Here is a 19,120-nt window from a genome sequence, read left to right as displayed (position 1 = left end):
AACCTCTAGGAGCAAAAGTGCTAAATAGTTTAGTGCTCCTTCAGACTCAGCTGAGGGCTGTGTAAGTCAGGCAGAGCAGCTAACAGGGAGGTCAGGAACATTAAGGCAGGCAAATAGCTGGCAAGGTCTGAGGGTAAAGCCTTGAGGGCTGTAAATAAATGAAGCAGACAAGCACCCCCCCCTGCAATTAAAGCTTCGATTATCTGCCCCACAAAGCCCAGTGGTTTGCAGACACGTTGCACTCCAACATGCCCCACTGATCACTAATGGTAAAACAATCCTGCCCTTCCCAGGAACCGGGTTAAATCCAACACATCTGACAGCATGCAGAGAAGAGATAAATCCCCAACAGACCACTGCAACTTAACAGCAAAGTCTGAAAAATGCAGTGACAAATATTGTGTTCTGTTTTGGCAGCTGGAGAAGAAAGAGCTTTGAACCAACACTGGACATAAATAGAAAGCTCTATGCAAAGTCTGAAGGTTCTCCTCTTAGAAGCCAGTAGACAATCCATACTTGACTCCAACAAGCACTACAAAGCCACTTCAGCGGTGGTAAAGGGAACTTTGCACCCTAGAGAACAGTACCTCTTTGAGGTTTCATACTGGTCAGAGAGCAGTTTTGCCTATGCATTTTATCCCAGCCTAAAGTCAAACCCACTTTCTTTATCAGAGAAGAGGCAACAGTACTCTTACATGATGTGAAATGCATATATATATATATATATCTCTCTACCCTTCTCTTTGGGGGAAACTGCACCTTTGCCAGGAATAAACCCCCTGGGAAGGTACAGCCGTCCAAAATAACAAATAGAAATTACAGGGTAATAGAAAGTTTTGGCAAGTTAGGTCATGCTGTCTTACACTGAACACCGTGTATTTAAGAAGAACTTGACCAGTTCAAACAAGGGAACAGAGCAGTTCTCCCTGCCTCTTTAAGAGGGGGCGTACCAGAATCAAAGTGCAAAAATCCCTGTTGCTCCAAGATAGTCCTGAAAATCAGACAAAAACCAGGAACAGCACACAGCTGGTCAGGGAGTGACTAAATCAGTTTTCCTCTCTAGGGCAGCCAAGGACTGGATCTCAGTGAAATCACTACAGATGATTAAAAAAGAGTTGAAGAGTGCAAGTCAGACAGGGTCTAGCCTGGATCAGCCAAAGGAAGTTTATTCTTCTGTCTACTTCTGCTATCCAAACCACAAGCTGGCTCCTAGCAGTTAGGGCAGTGCCATCTTTGCTTGCTCAAGTGCTTCCCATGCTGGTGTCACTTGCTGCTACCAGCTCCTCAGCGGGTTCTGCTGCACACTCAGAGCTTTCCCATTCGTGTGTTGCAACCTCAGTACTGTCTTCTTCAGGACAAGGGGATGCAATGCTCTGCTTAAGACTCTCTGGAGGATGTTTCTTGCCTGTGACTTCTGCTTGCTCTTTTTCACTCGCATTTCCTGCCTTCTGATGCTGTTCTACCCCATATACCTCACTTTCCCCTTGCAGGAATGTGCTGTTGCAGTGATGCTCATCACTCCTTGCTCTGACTCGGTCTCCACTCGCCTCCAAGCCATCACTTATTGGAGAAGTCCAGCCAGACTTGGGCAGCCTGAAATCGACTGGGGGTCCCACGGCCCCACTATTTGCATCACCACCGCTCCTCTCACTCACCACATCCACAGCTGCAATTTTCTCACTGTCATTTTCAGCCTCAGCGTTTGCAACTGATGGATTTGACTTGATCCCCATGTTCAGGTTTATGGCCAAGTTGCATGGTCTGTTTCTCATTGTTCTTTTATCTACTTTCCTCCGTTTCACAGCAGCATCAGTGCTCTCTGGTGCTGCTGGGTCTTTGGTGCTTGCATTCTCTTCCTTCAGTGTTTCCTTGTCCTCTTCTGCTTCTATGAGTGGAGCTGAGGAGGGGATTTCTGCATCAATTGCACATTCTCCCAGGTTATGGGAAATGTTTTCAATATCAGTGGGGCTTTTCAATGGTCCACTGTTAGCATCTACCCTATTTGCATCCAGTTTTCTCTTCTTGCTCTCCTTTGTGCAATCATTCTCTGCTGCACCCTGCACTTCTTCAGCCTCACTGTTTAAATCCTCCTCCTCCTGCTGGGTAAATGAAGCTTCTTTCGCCTCCTCATCACCTCCTCCTTTCAAAGGACATTCACTTTTCTTCTTTTTTACATCTTTATCATTCACTTCCGGATGCAAGCTTGCAGCATCTCCAGCCTCCAACCTTGCAGCATCTCCAGCCTCCTGCTCTTCCTCTGAAGACTGGCTCTGATGATCCACAGAACCATCACATTTTCTACCAGGAGTTTCCTGTTTATCTTCAGCCTTTTGCTGCAGTTGTGACTTGGCAGAGCGGGGTCTGTACTTCAAGAGTTTGTGGTGTGGCCCCCACACGAAGCTGTCTCGAGGTCTGAAGTGTTGCCAAGCGTAGTGGACCAGTTCTCTCCTCTTCTGTTTGCTCCGGATGGTGAACAGGAAGTAATCCAAGGCACTTCTCTTGACATTTGGTAACGTCTCCTTAACAAGAGTTTCTGTTAGGAAAAACTTTACCAAGTGCACTTGATAATGTTCATATCCCATCTCCCCCAGGCACTTCAGGATGCGAGTAATCCGCAAATTGTTGTGGCTGAACCTGAACGAAACGGAGAAGCAAAGCTGTTAAGAGAAAGCCTTACAAGTCAGTATGAACCTTGAGGCTATCTGCAAAACATTCAGGGCATTACTGACCATCCTCTATTACAGCCTATTTGACAATGCAGATGGGAGCACAGGTGGGTTTACTTTTAAAGCACCTACTGCTGCTGTCTGCCTTCAGCAGCACCTTCTTTCCATGTAGTTGAGGTGATCAACCTCAGCAGTCAGTTCTGGCTTTCTGCATCAGTAGATGACAGCTACCATATTGGTCAGATACACACAGGTCCATGCAGCCCAATCCTGTCCCTGACAGTGACTCTGCAGGCAGTTGGTTTTAATTCTGTGAGCATGCCCAGCCCTTTTAGCCCTTTTTAATATCACAAGAGGCACTAGAATATGGAGGTCACTGCTATGTCTATGATGAGACCTGCAAGCATATAAAACCATTGCCATCAAGTCAAAGAGCACTTTTCAACCGAGGACTCCAAGCATCTTCCACACATTAAGGCATCTTTATAAGCAAGCAGGGAAGCAGATGGAAACACTCCCATTTTGTAGTTTAACCAAATGCTAACAAAGGCAATTTGCCTACCTGTGACAATGTCTCATTGATTCCTGCTTAAAATATGGTTTAAAACATAAGCTCTGCTAGAGCAAATGTTAACATCTCCAAGTCTGTACTTTGTATTTCAGCCAGAGCAGCATGAAGGATGCCTGCTGTTAACAGCTGCACCGGATGGAAAAGAACACACCAGGCTCAGCTGGTTTACTTATTATACTTGTCACTTAAAGTCACCGAGAGCATGATGACCTGCAGAGGCTGAGCCAAGTTAAAAAGACTTTAACTGGCTAACTTTCCTATCAGTAAAAGCCTCCATTCCTCAAAGGCTGAGGGTTTTCTCCACTTCCTTTTTCTCCTCCAAGAGCCTGCCTGCAGTAATGAGCAGCAGCATAGACAGACACTCACCGGTTCAGGTTCTGAAACCGTTCAGCCCAGTTCTCTGCTCTCTTGAGCTCTCCGGTTTCCTCGTTAATCAGAGCGATTCCATAAAATCCCAGCATGAGCTGATAAGCACGGATAAATCTTTGCATGACTTCCTTGGACTTCCTGAAGGCCTGAAAACAAGACCGGGCGATGAGTACAAGGTGCAACTCCCTGATGACCTGCACCAGTTCAGGCTGCGCCTGAATCATAAACAAGGCTTATTTTATTACTATATCACTAAGTGTTTAATTTGCTTGGGTAGCTACTGGCAGACACAAGACAGAGGAATGCTTAACAGTGCTCAAGTGAGCTCCCTTCTCACTACAGCCCAAGGAAGCAATTTAAAAGACTCTATAGACTTCAAATATAGGCAAAATCCCATTATCTTTCAGATCTCAAAAGACAAAAGCTTTAAGTACCTGGATTTCTCGACATGTGAGTGGTTTGGCATACCAGTTCATCCCAGGTTCACGTAAAGGGAATAGCCTAAAGGGAAAGGAATATTCAGGGCAGACGGGCAAAGATGACATCCAACCAGGGCACCCATTTGTTTAAACTAAAAAGATTCCAGAATCTGTGATATCACAGACATCTCTTGGAGAACTCACATCCTTATGGATACAGAAATAGTTCACTGCAAGACAAATCTCTCTCATAAAAGCATCGTCTACACCAGTGATAATGCTCTTTGCTTATCTGCATCTCTCTTGTTCTGCAGTATGCTGTAAAACCAAGGATGATCAAGATCTACTGGCACAGCTACGCTGTAAACCTGTGTCTTCAGGCTTTCCACTGCATTGTTTGCAGAAGAATATAACTCAATTGAAACAAAGTGGACTCAGGTTTCACTGAAGAGCAATTCTGGGTCTTTTGGGAAGCTGAATCCAGCAATAGAGATACAAGTGACTCTTCAGAGGCACAGCTAAAGACAGACACTATATTCATGCAGATAGTTTACCATTGTATGTAAGAATGGTTTTCTTCCAGAACTTCATAGTTGTCCCACCAAGATTCAAGCAGATTTTCAATAAACAAACCTGGACAGAAAAGGAAAAAGTCAGGCAGGACGAAATGATGCCAAATAAGAATTACAATTAGCCACTCATCCAAGGTGTTTGCATACAGGTATTGGCTTCTCCAATGAGACAACCAGGCAAGCCCAGAAAAACACCTTCCTTTTCTACCACCAAACAGAACATTAAGGAACACAGAGCAGGAACAAGGACGTTTTTCAAAGGGAAATTCTTGGTGGTGCATTGGTTCCGGTGGGGGATTCTTTGGTGGTGCTTTGTTTGGTTTGGGTTTTTTAGCATGTGTCCCACCTGGATCAAGCTACGCCGTCATCAATTCAACCAACTGCAGCAGGTTGCATCAGTTATCACACAAGGCACTCACCCTGGGGCAAAAAGCGAGTCTTGTTTTTATAAAACCTTAAGTTCAGCATCTCTTCTTCCTCCTCATTTTCTGACTCCATCAAATCCTGGCAATGAGAACAAGAAATCAAGAAGCAGCACACTTTTAAAAGGCAGCATTCACTGCCCCTATTCACCGCCCTACTCAGTGCTCCTCCTTGCACTCCCTCTCGCTTCCTAAACATTTCAAGCTGAATCCTTGAAATGTGTTTGGGGAAGTAACAGCTTGTTTCAGATGCACCCACATACACATCATCCCTTCCCCCTCACAAATGAATCCTTTAAAGGCTCTCAGCCTGTCAGCGTAAAGACTAAAAGGTGCCCTAAAATCTAGAACGTGTTCCTAAAGGCAACATGCAGTGAGGAAGAGCCACAGGGAGTCCGAGCATCGTTTAGTCCATACCGGGTACTGATGTCTGTATCTCTGCAAGTCTTCTGCTGCATTCCAGTTGCGCCTCCCTGAGAACTGGAGGAAAGAGATAGATCCAGAATAAAGCTGTCTTCTAAAGGAAACCCAAAGAAACAAAATCCACTGCCTGAATCTGGCATCTCGTGCACATGTTCCCCTGCCTATCAATTTCCACTCCTCCAAACCAGCCAGTTTGTTACTGCAGTCCTTTCTCTACATCCCTGAAGACAACTTTGCACTACAAGAAGTTCCCATTATTTCCTTTAGCCAAAACATTTCCTTTTCTTTCTAGTCTTACTAGTCAAGGTCTTCATGTTTTATGTGCATCTTTTATCCCAGTTGGGCTTTCCCACAGAAATGCTCAGAACTCGCTGGATATCCCCAACATTTTACATGTCATTTTCTTCCTTAACTCCATGGTTTTAAAACAAGACAAACTATGTCTTGCTTGTCTGTCTGTGTCTGAGCAAGACAGAGATCAGACTTTAAAACTGTTGAATTTAGGATGTACAAATATTCCCTAAACTCAAGATTCTCGTTCCCTGCAGACATGGTTGAAATAAAGTTTTCTTCATCGTTGCTCTATAGTCAAGAGCAGCCTTGCTGATTCAACATCATGCTGATCCAAACAGTGCACAATAACAGAGCCATATGGTCACATTGAGATATTTATTTTACTGGAATGCTGTTCCAATTATCATCTTCATCATCGCTCATGTCTCCAAGTAATCAACCTTTATGTGAAGCCTACCTGAAAACTCCTCCGAAACAACGGTGACGAATTTGATTTTGGCTCCTACAAATAAAAGGCATTTAGTTGAAGCATCCCGAAACCAAACTTGACTAATAAAACAAGGAAATAAGAATACCCACAGCAGTGACTCACATGGTCCCTACCAGTTGCCAAGTGACAGATTTACCTAGTTACAGCTGAAGTCACTTGATTCTATTCATAAATCAAATTGCCATAGAGAAAAAGCTGTGGGGCCACGTCCACCTGATAATTAGGTGTCAGCTTCCTCACTACATGTGTGCCAGGCTCATCTCAAAGGTAGCATTTAGACAGAAATCACAAAGAACAGCTTCATTTCTTCCTCTGAACTCCATGGAAATAGAAGCTGCAAGTATGACTTCATTTCAAATGCATTTTTACAGTGCATCAGTTCAATGATAAGAGATTTTGTTACACTTCACAAGCTGCACAGACAGGTTTAATGTTGCTGAGTGCTGGAGCATCTTGTCCCAAACTGTTAAAGTGCTTTAAAGTGTCCTGTCAAGGTAGAACCATCACAATGAACCAGACTGCTCAGGAATGCTCCCAACACCAAGCACAGTGCAGTTAGAGCGTTCAACCCCAGCTCACAGCAAGAGCAGGGTCTTTGTGAAATGGAATAAGATGGGCAGGCCCTTGCAAAACAAGCATTTTAAGAAACTTAGAAGAAAGAAGCAGCAAGTTACTCTCTAATTTAATGAGATACTTCTTAAAACCGCTTTCTAGTGTACACTGATCACTGGTTCATTAATTATTAAGGCAGGAACTGGATTAGATTTTGTAATGCCTTATAATAAAGTCATCCATTCTGCTGCCCTGTTGGTTGTTAATATTTAATTCATGAAGCACGCACACCATTTGGCAGATCAAACCTTTATCCACAGAGGGAAGCCATCAATGGAGAGTTTTCAACATACATTTACTAATCATAGACACACTATGATTCCCCCATATTTTTGGACAGGAATTAAACAAAGCTCAAGTTGGTTTTTAAATGTAGTAACTTGTGATGACCTAAAATACTGCCTGTCTGTATTGCAACCCATTTCTACTTTATCCATGACAACACAGACCAAAATAGGTGGCAGAACTTCCCACAGGCGCATGGCCCAATCCAAGCGCTGGTGTCCATCCCCAGAACCCACCCAGACTGCAGGAATGCACCCACCTATAAAAAGCTTTGCTACCCAGCTAAAAAAGCAAGTGGCTGCCAACACAAGACTAAGAAATGTGTTCAGCCAGAACAGATCAATACCATTCTTTTGTTCACAGTGTAAGCAGAGGCTGGGCTTCAGCACTCAAATTCATCGATGCTGTTGACTTCTGAACCCCAAGGATGAAATCCTGATACACATGGAATTCATGAACATTTTGTTCCCAGCTATAAAAGCAAAAACTTCCAGATATTCTTTACACCTCATGTTCTAAAATAACATCCACTAACAGAGTCAGGTGGGAGAGGCTAACACAACTGAGTTGCTGCAGAGCAAGCACAGATACTGAGACAGATGCAAAGTGCTGTATGGGTTATCTGGAAAGAGGCTAGACCCAGGGGAAAGGCATTCTGCCTGAAATTCAGCATGGAAGAGAACAAGATGGGGAAGCAAAGAAAGCAAAGCTCAGCCCCCCCTCTAAGCAGGTGCTGTTTCTGGGTCTCTATAAACTCCTATTTAAGCCACACAGAAACATAACCTTCCCTTTCCAAGTTAGAAAGACCTTTATAAAATGAACACAAACCCCAAGCTTCTCAATGCTCACTCCTAAGACACTAAAAGCCCCAAAACGCAAGAGAATTGAAAAGACACCCCTGCAGGAATTTCAGTCCACTAACACAGCGGATTTGGAGAAACACGAGTGATATGCAAAGATAAAAGCAGAACTTCGGGTTGGTTTTGAAAGCACGCAGTGAAAAGAAGAACAATAAAACCCTCTAACCTCAGGATTGAATGAAAACATTAGCAGCTTCAGCAACAGAGTGCACCATGAAAGCTGAGGGGAGAAGAACGAGAATTAGTGCAATATAAGCAGAAGTAGGAACTACTTCTGGAAACGGATTCAAGCCTTTGGCAGGTTGCAAAGGCGTTAATGGACAACACAGAATTTATTGTTTCTTTCTGCATCCACTCTCACTGCCCTTAAAAATGTTTCAGGCGCTGTCAGACAGAGGTGAATACGTGTTCATTGCTGATGGAAGAACTCTTTAAAGATGCAGAAGAGTACTCCAAGGGCTGCAAGTCTCAGGGACAAGGATCCTCCTTTGTGAGGCAAAGTTTGAGGAGTCCACTCACTGGAGTGAAAAACTGGTCCTTGCTTTTAGAGTGGCCACAATCCAGAAGCAGCTCTAAGAAAACAAAAACACCTGAAGAAGAAACTCGTTTAAAAAGGAACAACGTGAATGCTGTGGAGGCATTAACACGCGTGGACAACACCAGAGTACAGAAGGAAGTTGCCAGTGTGCCCTCAAACAATGCAGAACACTTTAAAGGCAATCTCTGCCTCCTTCTGTAAGTTTTACAACTATTCCACCTGAAACACCTGTGACCTTGCACAGCCCCAGGCGCACAGCCAAGGCCTCACCACATTCCCTGCAGGAAGCTCCATGAAGATGCAGAGACACGCATGGGCATCTCCATCTGCTGCAAATAAAATCAAAGTTGAAAAGCAAAGAATAGAGTGTGTATTTTTGTAGGAATCATGAGCGTTTGGAATACTGTGTTGCACAGAATTACTTTTTTTAAAGGGAGGTTATTTTAACATCTTAATGCTTATTAAAAACAATTTAAAGCTTAACATTAAGCTCCTTTACAAGTGTATTACTTACAAAGCTTTATCTACCTACTTATAGTCAAAGAATAGGGATGAGCCACCAAAAGGAAACTCAAGTGAATGATCAGTTTCCCTTTCTCCGTAAGGGGAGGAGTTAAAGGACTAAACTCAGTGTGTTTTGACTGACCCAAGGAATACTGAAGAACAGAGACACAAGTTTTGCATTTGCCAAAGCGATGCTGTAGAAGAAATCACTGACACTCCACATCAAACACACTGATGCTAAATACAGGAACTTCAGGTAAGACTAACAAGTTCTTATTTCAAATCAAGATTGTTTTCAGCCACAACTGTTCATATTATGCAGCACCACCTCACTTACTGTAACTGCTGCACATATACCTGCAGGTTTTAAAACACTGATGGGTATTTTGGTTTTAGAGTTGCTCTAAATATGCTCCCGAAGGAAAAAAACATGTTATGTGATGGCTTCTTATGGATGGCATCAAAGAGCATAGAAAAGGCCACCATTCAGAGATGAAGATACAAACAAAGAACTGCACACCAAGCAGTACCTGAAGAACATCAATGTTATAACATCAAATCCAGAGGCCATGAGGATACGATGAACAGGCAGGTGTGGGGCAGAACTTGTATTTATGCAATAATGTATCCAGATCACAGGGAATGGTGGGGAAAGAAATATTAAAACCCAACTCATGGTGGTCTAATGGAACTTAAGGGGTCATAAAGTCGCATCACACCTCTGCCTTCACCACCCAGAGCTCGTTTCTGAACGGGCCTCAGGTCACGTCGCCTTTGCTTCATGGAGATGAGGACAAAATTATACGCTATAAATCACTGCCAGGGCAAAAAATGTTTTACTTTTTGGAAGCAATTTAAGCTGCTCCAGTTCCTGACAGCAAATTAGGAACTGCAGAGAAGTAGCCCACATGCACTGACAGCAGAGGAGGGGGTGGCCGGGCAGGATCCAGGGCGCGCATCACCCGCACACGCGAGTATCTGGGCTGATCCCGAGGGTCGCTGTAACCCTGACGGTGCCGACCCCTCTGCTGCGCACTAAGGGGAGGAAAGCTGCAGCGAGCGGGACCGGGACAGCCGCGGAGCGGACAGAAGGGGCTTCCTCACCGCGGGGACCCCGGACCCACCTGGGCCTGCCAGCAGCTCTGCGCCCAGCTCAGCGCCGACTGCTCGCCTTCATCCTGCGGATCCTCCTCGGCTGCTGCCTCCAGCTCGCCTTCGCCGCCGCCATCCTCCTCCTCCTCCTCTTCTCCTTCGCCCTCCTCCTCCTCCTCCCAGGTGGAGTCGTACTCCCAGAGGCACGCCTCGTCCTCCAGCGCCCCGAAGCCGTGCCTGGCCGCCATGGGAGCCCGGCCCGAGCGACGGGAAGAGGAAAGGGAAAGGGAAGAGCGACGGGAAAGGGAAAGCGAAAGAGCTGCGCGGCACAAAGCGCGAGCACGTGGGGCGGGACAGGAGGGAAGGAAGCGCGGGAAGGCCACGCCTCCTTCCTGCGCCGCCGCGCCCCATTGGCCACCTCCCGGCTCGCCGCGCGGTCCCTGCGCCCGCCCGCCACCGCTCCATTCACGCCCGTGGTGGATCCAGCCCCTTCGTGGGTCCACCCGAGGGAAAACCGGCAGGAAACGGATTCCTGCTCTTTGCCATCCAACTGATGCGCGGATTGACTCCACAACTCGTTAAAGTCGTAAAGTAGGTATGCTTTTTATTCAGCGCTGAGACGCACGGGGATAATTCCTCAAAGTCATGCGTACCTCAGTGTTGTTTCCCTGTACATTTATTCTCTAAAGTTATATATATTCATAAGGTTGCACAATACGCCTATACATATTCATGTCCTATCCCCGCTTCGTACTATAATGAGCCAGAAGGTCCTCTGCGCCTGCGCAGTGCCCCCTCTGGTCATGGGCAGGGGTCTCAAGATGAAGTAAATGAGTCTTCCTCCTCTGGGTAGGGGTCTTCAAGATGAAGTAAATGAGTCTTCCTCTTCTTGCACTTTTCACCTTTTTAGTCTTTATGTGTGGCCTTAGAGTTTGGTCAGTGTCCCAGCCGTAAATCCTCTGCTTCTCCCCTTTATCAGTAGTTTGATCAGTGTCCCAGCCGTAAATCCTCTGCTTCTCCCCTAGATTCAGGGGTCTGCTTATTAACAGGACCGGAGGTCTCTGTTCTGCTTAGCAGGCATTTACAACAGATAGTCCTTTTGTTTAAACAAATTCCTCTAACCCCCTTGTACAACCCCCCCTGTACAATGGTCAACCCTCTGTATCACAACCAGGCGATGGGCAGCTCTAAGGGGTCCCGAATAGGCTCTATGTGTGCGTGTCCCGGGGTGATTGCTGATGGAAACAAAACACTGGAGCTTCCTCTTCCCCTTGGAGTTTAGCAAGTCTCGGGTGTTCTTCACACATTAAAAACTGACTCCTTCCATGGCAATATTCCTCTCATAGGGGAATGAATACAAGAACAACCTTCCTAAGAAGCCAGGAGTTGATGCCAGGGAAGGGAAGGAGCGAGCAGCAACACCCAGGTCACTCAAAGCACTTGCAGTTGCCCAATACCTAACCTCTCAACCAAGCAATTCCTAAAATACCTGTGCCACTGGACTGACCGTGAAATTCCAAGTGGGCTTCTGGGATTGCATCAGTACATGTTAATGTTGGCTCAAATCTAGCTATGAAAACGATTCATTAGTGTGTATATATATATATATATAAATCGACTAGATGGATGCAAAGGATTTACCCCCAAGGCTGTGAGATTTGTAAGCTACAAAATCTGCACTTTTTGGCCAATACCTGTGTAGATCAGGACAAAGTAACCAGCACGTTGGAAGCAGCAAAATTTAACAGCACCATTCAGCTTCCAGCACTCACTCTGATGGTAGATGGAGAAGTGACAACCTCTAGAAACCTGCCCAGACCGAATACATTCATTTTAAACATCAAAATTAAACCCAGGACATTTTGCAGGGATTATCCAAGTGTAGCACTAAATTCACAGCACTTCATTCATTTGGTGACACGAACAACTTTATGCCCCACTACTTCAGACCCTAAACCAGTGAGCTTGCATCAGGGTGTAAGCAGTTACACTGGGCATCCTGATAAGAGTTCTGACCTTCTAACACCATACTTCGTAACTGCTTCTTGCTAGTCAGAACAGAGAACATCCTCCAGTTTGGAAGCTCAGAGCGACCTGACTCTCAGGGTCAGCAGGCAAGGATTATCAAGTCTCTTCTAGAAATAACAAGGTAGTAGTCCGTAAGTCCAGGTAAAGTTAGTAAAACCAATTTCACTAAAGGCACAAGGTGTCTGAATAACTTCCAAAGTAAGTTGGACCAAGTTTTAATCAAGTTGCACAACAATTCCCATTTAGTAAAATAAAAACAAGTCAAATTTATTCTTGATATAAAACAAGTGAAGCAAAAAAGGCAGACCAGAACTTGGCTACGTACCTAGAATACAAAGCAAAAACTAGCAGATTCCCAGTTTCTCACTTTGAAGGCAATACTGATGGATCAAGAAGTAATTCTTCTTTTCAGTAACTGGTAGTTAACATGGTGAAACAAATACAGTAACTTGTCAGTCTACTTTGTTCACCATTTAACACGTTTGTTGACTGTGGTCCATCTTTGCACAACACAAAAATAAGAACTTCATCAAATCTGAATATTCTAGCATATAAAAGAGAAGCATTACAACGTCAGGAAGATTCTGAAGTTTTACAACAAAAGTAACATTTTGGAATACCAATTCCATTACCATCTACTAAAACTGCTTTAAAAAAAAACAATAAATAATTAAGTACAAACCTCTCTGTTACATTCTACTGTTATAAATGGATGAAGCAACACCTCCAGGTTCAGCAGTTCCCCTACAGGTGACATTGGGGTATTTTATTTAGGACAGTTATTATTCTATCTGGGGGCATTATTTTCACTTCACTTCGGAATATAAACTTACAAAGATTGAAAAACGTTACATCTCTAAGGGTGAAAGAAGTAAAGGTTCCTCCAGCAAATGGAATGAGAGAATACAGTGAGAATAACTCAGTGGTTATGTGGATTTAGGATTTTGGTTTCACTGAACCAACAAAGTCAAGCATTTGATGCAAACACTATGTTAGCATTAAGTAAAATGGCCAAATGTTACCCTCAGAGGGTCTGTAAGATTCAAAGAGCGCAACAAAGCAAAGGCAGGAAAAACTACCCCAGATTTACAGAAACAACCTTTGCTTTTCAGGAACCAAGGCTCCGTGTTTCACTGAGCACTTGCTGGAGGAACCATGCTGATACAGGGTGTGTTACCCGTTTGAAACGCAGCCACAGGAACTGTTACATATTCATGATCTCTGGACACTGCCAGCTTTCACTCCCAGTGCCCTGAGAAGGTAGCTGTCACTCAGCCACTCACTGCTGAGCAGAGAACACATCAGGAACACCAGAGTCTTCTGATTATAAAGCCAATGTGCAGACTCTTCAAATACCTGGCTTTTTTTTTCCCCTTCCTCCAAAAGTTTATGTAGCGAGTATCCTGCTACTCGTTTTTTACTGTTCCCTCCTCATGTTCCAGTTTTGACTTCTCTCTTTCACAGCTTGCTTCATGTTCTGCGCCGCTTTGCAGCACTGGGGCTGGAAGGATTACTGTTCGCGTTTAAGACCTTTTCAGTGACTCTGTTGCGCTTCCTCTTATCAGATCCTTCTTTGGACCCAGGATCTGATGAAGTTTTCTCTTTCTCTTTGCTGCTTGGTTTTTCAGTTGTTTTTCCTAAACTTCCAGAGGGTGCAAAAACTGAAATAGGATCAAAGTAATGATTCCAGATCAGAGTCATACACATAGGCAAACAAGAAGTGACATCAAACTTCTTTATATTACATCAAACTTTCCAAATCAAGCCATTCTCAGCATAATTAACCACCGTTTAAATATGACTTTAATATTTCAAGGAAAAATCTGTAAGAAAGGCACATTTTGCTTTTATTATTTGCTTTAAAGACAGGCAAAAAATGAAATTCAGTAAGTGGAATTAAACAGCACTTGAAATACTTAAGAGGAACACTTACAGAACAGAGGACCGATCTATGAGATTTATCATCAGCAGAAGTCAATACATTTGGTATTACAGATTTTAAAGCTGAACACCCAGAATATGAAATTTAATATATTTTTTTAAAATACATTCTTAAATCTTTTATTACACTCAATCTTAAAACACCACTTATTCTGTGATATAAATATTATAAAGTTATATAGTTAACAGCTTGGCCTGTTAAGGGAAATAGCAGGATCTCTACTTGTTCACATTTGACTTTGTTCTACAGCAAAGTGTTAGGAAAATAAGCCTTAGATTTGTAAGAAGCAAGATAATGCAAAGAAGATAAAACCCCACTCTCCCCACCCTCCCATTTAAGCATCTTTTTTGATTTATAGGCCCATGTTTTTCCCCATGGCTACAAAGATCCTAACACAGAGTATTTCAGTCTCCACTTTCAGAGATCCTTCGATTACTTCAGGCTCCCAGGGTTTTGTTAAGTACATATTAAAACCAAAGCTATACAACTTTGCACACACAAATTAGGAGCAAAGGAGAAATCTTGCAAAGTATCAGATGCGGGCAACTGCTTATTCTGTGCATTCTGGAGTTACTCTAGTTCTTGGCACAAGCATATGCTAAGTCTGAATACAAATCACAAAGTACATTGGATTTGGGATTTACATTTTGACATTAATTTCTCAAGAGTTACAGTTGGTTTTTAATCTCGTATTACACAGTAGAGAGTTACAAATTTACCTTCTTCTGGACCTGCATGTGTTTCCATCTCTTCTTTTATTTCCTCTTTTACTTCTTCTTCTATCATTACTTTTCCTATAGAAAGGATTGTTAGCAATGGTTAGACTCTTAAAGAACCACGTAGCTCTTTCAGGATTAGTAGCCTCAGCATATGTACATGGTGTTAACTCAGTGCAACATTCCGCAGTAATTTAGAAAGGTTCCTCAGCACTGTGCCAGAAAAACACAGCTAACATATTAAATATAGCCCAGGCATACTGAAGCACTAAACAAGATAGTGTCTCATGTCAAGAAGTTCCATTGAAATTAAGAAGCTAGCAAAATGCTGAAGACAAAACATACTGCAGTGTGTCTTAGCTACACTGTGATTTTTATGCTGAATTTTTAGTGTAGAGTTTAGTGTAACCTAGTAATCGAGAAGCTGTAGTCTAAAATATCCCTCAGACTCCTTTGGTGATGCTTGAACTTTGTAGCTCCTACCTTGGGTAACAGTACCAAGCAACACACGTATTGCTAAACTTTGAAAATCCAGCTCTCACTGCTCAGCCTAAGACTTCTGTCAAACTGCTGCACATTACATTAGGCAATACAGACAGGCCTATCATGAGTGAGAGAGATCTGGAAGAGCGAGGTAGTTGAATCCCAAGAAGGTAACACTACTGAGAGATGATTTCACAGTGCAACGAATCACATTTTGCCTTTCACTCTGCAAATGAACATCAGTGAAGCACCTTTTGTGTATACCCAGGAGAAGCTAAATGTAAATGGTATAAATAGAACATGTTTGTGATACATTAGCATCCCATCTACATTACACTTAAGAACACAGAAATACTGTGTGGCATCTATCCAAAGGTCTGTAGCCTGTCTGCTACAGTGGCCATTCACAGAAGCTGAGAATATGAATGGCACAAGCACTGCGATCCTTTCCGGTCCAAGCAACCAAGAATAAGAGACTCCTATGACATCTTACCTTCTCTCACTTCTTGAATCATTTCGTCAGGAAGAGCAAAATTCTTCTCTATATTAGGGAATGGAAGAATCTCAGATTCGTGCTGAGAAAGGAAAGGAAGGTCTCTGTGAATGACTTTGGTAACAAATTTAACTTGGATTTAGAAGTGCAACCTCAAGTCCTATTTCACATGCAACTAGTAGCTAAATAATTCCTAGCAGGACACTTCAGACATTAGAGATCAGGAGGCTCTTGGTGTCAAAATGATTATTAAGGTTAAGATACTTGAGATAATTTCTGGACACCAAACAGGGCAAATTCTTATGCAAACACACTATAACCTCCTTATTTGATACTTAAGTTACCCATGCAAACGTTTGCTGGGTCAGCACGTAGGCAACTTTAATAAACTAAGTCACAACACAGTATGGACAACAGAACAAAACACAGATCAGTGCTGGTTTTATTGTCTCCCATCTAATGTACTTTTAAACAGGGGAAAACCCCATCAATTCACTGAATACCACGTAATTCTTAGTAGGTGTGCCAGGCCCAGTGATTTTGGCCTACTGAAACTCTCAAAACTGTAAGGAGTAAGAACGTGGCTGCATCCACCCTTGATACTCACAAGAGCTTGCATGTCATACATGGTGCTCAGATGATCCCAAATCACTTTGGATGAAATCTGCCGTCCAATATTCTGACTGAATTTATCCCGGATACAAATCATGTGGAAATGGCGATTCACACCTGGGGAAAGAACTCCATGCAATTAACGCGACTTTCTTTCACAGAATCATAAACCCCCCCCATCCTATTGTTACAAGGTCATACATTATCGAAGAAACGCGTGGCAACACGGGGAGCTCTGGGGGCCGGCATTTCACCCTGCATTCCAGGCGCTGCTCTGGAGAGGGGCTGAGGGTGCCCCAGGGGCACCGCTGACACAGCCGCAGGGCTTTTAGGGGGGCTGTGTGCCCGACAGCCGAGGTCAGTAAGGCGGCGAGCCACGAAAGGCGATGGCGGAGGGAGCGAGGCGGGCTGGCTCCGTGCCGCGGTACCGCCTTCCCCACAAGCCCCGCTGCGCCCGGTAAAAGCCCCGGGGCCCCCGGCCGGCAGCCGCAGCGGATCCGGGCCCAAAGCACCGCCCCTTGCCCAAGCGCCTGGTTCTCCTCCCCCGCTAGCGCCGCTACTCGAGGCCGCGGCCTGCTCTCACCTACGGGCTTGTGGCCCAGCATGGCGTGGAAGAGGCAAACCTCCACTTCAGGGCTCCACACCACCACCGCCTCCTCCGCGGGCACGCCGGGCTCCGGAGCGGCGGCCGCTGCCGCGGCGGCGGCTGCAACGGCGGCAGCGACCGCCGCGGCGGCTCCAGGCCCGGCCGCGGACAGTGGCGGCTTCTCCACTGCGCCCGCCGAGCCTCCCTCCGCCTCGCCCATGGCCGCGCCGCCCGCAGCGGCTCCTGCCGGCCCGGAGGAGGGGGTGGCGGGGCGGGACGGGGCCGTTCCGGCGCCTTCCCTGCAGCGAGGGGAGGTTCCCGGGGGGAGTTTACCTCGGGTTTGGGCCGCACCGCGCTCGTAGCGCGGGGGGGGCGGGAGCTGAGCGCGGAGCGCATCCCCTGAGGGACGGGGAAGGCCGCGGGGTCCCTGCGGGGGGAATTGGTACCCACCGCTGCCAGGCGTAAGGGTTTCCTGAGCCAGGCATGGGGCAGCGCGATGCGGCATCGCTAATGCCACCCCCCCGGGGGGCCCTTCTGCTGCTGCTGGGATGAATGGAGGGTTGGGAAGGTGGCACTGGGAGGGCAGAGCCATGGCTACCCCGGCACTCACCCTCCCGGCTCAAGTTGTGGCTGCCCCATCCCTAGGAGTGCTCAAGGCCGGGTTGGATGGGGCTTGGAGCAAGCTGCTCTGGTGGAAGGTGTCCCTGCCCGTGGTAAGAGCTGGATGAGCTTTAAGGTCCTTTAGAGCCCAAACCAGGCTGATTCTGTGATGGAAGATTGTGATGGGGAAGGGTCCGAGCACCTCAAATCCCCCAAACTTCTGGTCCTTGTCACAACAGCATCCTTTAGATCAACCTGACATTGAAGCCTAACAAATAACTTCGCCTGGCGTGTTTAAATAACCACCAGCTTTGCCTACCATGTAGAAAAACACTTTGTTAAGGAAGGAGAATGAATCTCTCCCTCGGTGACAGAGTTTTTTTGCCTTGTTAGGTATAATTAGACACAGGCATGAAACAGGACTTCTGTTGCTGAGGTGATCAGGTTTTCCTATTGCTCACTCCTCACTTGAAATCTTAATCCTTTTTGTGACATTGAAAGCATTTCAATAGCAAATAACAATGATATCATATGCAAAGAACAACTGTTCTGAGTGAATAATAAAGCAGTGGGGGCAAAAGCTCATAAGCAGAGATGTTATTTTCATGCAAATTATGCAAATAATGAAAAGCAGGAAAGGAAAGATGCAATTTTCTGAAATGGAAAACTTTCTGTACCTTTGATACCCAAAGAATTAACTTGACTCGTATCATTCTTTGGGGCTTGATGTAATGCTTTTACCCAAACCAGATTAATCTAAAGCGAGTTAACTCATTTCAAATTGAACTGAAATTCCCACGTGAGCCCCAAACCTCACGTGTGAAACCTTGTGAAGTCTGGCAGTGCACATCCTGGAGATGGATGCCTGGATGCAAACCCTCATTTCCAGCGGGGTTCAGGCTACCCTCCTGAATGGAAGAGACTCTTTCACTCCGCTCTGGTTTAGGCACTGTTGAAATTCCCCAGGAATAACTGTTTCTGTGAGAGCTCCATTCAGAGTGATGGAGACCTCGCTGGAATGACTTTACTGCACTAAAGTAATCTCCAGGAGCATTTCCTCTGCCTGCTGCCACCTCCATACCTATGTCCCGGTTGCTCTGAGCCTGCCCTTACACAGCTCAGGCCTCACACAACTTCCCTCATTTTGAGCCAAAATTAGCTAACAAGATTCTGCCAATATCAAATGCAAGCATCCATCCTTTTCCAGTTAAACCCAGCCCTAAATCCAGTGTGGATCTCAGCCCTCTTTAATCTCCCAGGGTTCATTTGATCTATACTCTTACCTAGTCTTCAGCTGCTCCCAAAAGAGAGGGTTGTGATTTCCTGTGATGCCTGCACAGCGGGAGTAAATGAGCTCCTGAACAACTAAATTCCTGTTTTCATACACGTTTCTAGGCGTAGAAACACGAAGCAAGTAAATGACAGAGGAGAAAATCTGTTCCCCTCTAGAATAGTTTTCCAAGTTCTGCAGGAGTGGGTTTTATGTATTATTATCTTGAAGTCTGTGCGAAACACTGAGCCTCAGCGCTCTCACCTGTCACAT

General features: G+C 45.1%; 2 protein-coding genes across 4 annotated transcripts; both read right to left on the bottom strand.

Moving 5' to 3' along the window:
* Window positions 1-738: 738 nt before the first annotated feature.
* On the bottom strand, window positions 739-10,482 carry OGFR (opioid growth factor receptor). Of its 3 annotated transcripts, XM_057400875.1 has the most exons (9): window positions 10,150-10,482; window positions 8,150-8,203; window positions 6,194-6,238; window positions 5,437-5,499; window positions 5,017-5,101; window positions 4,580-4,658; window positions 4,041-4,107; window positions 3,604-3,752; window positions 739-2,634 (listed from the first exon to the last, which is right to left on the bottom strand). In XM_057400875.1, the coding sequence occupies exons 1-9, from the start codon at window positions 10,363-10,365 to the stop codon at window positions 1,242-1,244; spliced, it is 2,151 nt and encodes a 716-aa protein (XP_057256858.1). In that variant the 5' UTR covers window positions 10,366-10,482; the 3' UTR covers window positions 739-1,241. The 3 variants fall into 3 exon arrangements, with proteins under 3 accessions (XP_057256858.1, XP_057256859.1, XP_057256860.1); XM_057400876.1 differs by lacking the exon at window positions 8,150-8,203; XM_057400877.1 differs by lacking the exons at window positions 6,194-6,238; window positions 8,150-8,203.
* Window positions 10,483-12,344: 1,862 nt separating this feature from the next.
* On the bottom strand, window positions 12,345-17,212 carry MRGBP (MRG domain binding protein). Its single transcript, XM_057400869.1, has 5 exons — window positions 16,975-17,212; window positions 16,387-16,508; window positions 15,780-15,861; window positions 14,807-14,881; window positions 12,345-13,806 (listed from the first exon to the last, which is right to left on the bottom strand). The coding sequence occupies exons 1-5, from the start codon at window positions 17,195-17,197 to the stop codon at window positions 13,616-13,618; spliced, it is 693 nt and encodes a 230-aa protein (XP_057256852.1). The 5' UTR covers window positions 17,198-17,212; the 3' UTR covers window positions 12,345-13,615.
* Window positions 17,213-19,120: the final 1,908 nt, after the last annotated feature.

The sequence above is a fragment of the Pezoporus wallicus genome, unplaced genomic scaffold (genome assembly GCF_028554395.1).
Source record: "Pezoporus wallicus isolate ANWC-B61680 ecotype Strahan unplaced genomic scaffold, APGP_CSIRO_Pwel_v1 contig_11133, whole genome shotgun sequence".
In the NCBI taxonomy this organism is placed as follows: Eukaryota; Metazoa; Chordata; class Aves; order Psittaciformes; family Psittacidae; genus Pezoporus; species Pezoporus wallicus.
This window is presented reverse-complemented; position numbering and strand designations above follow the sequence as displayed.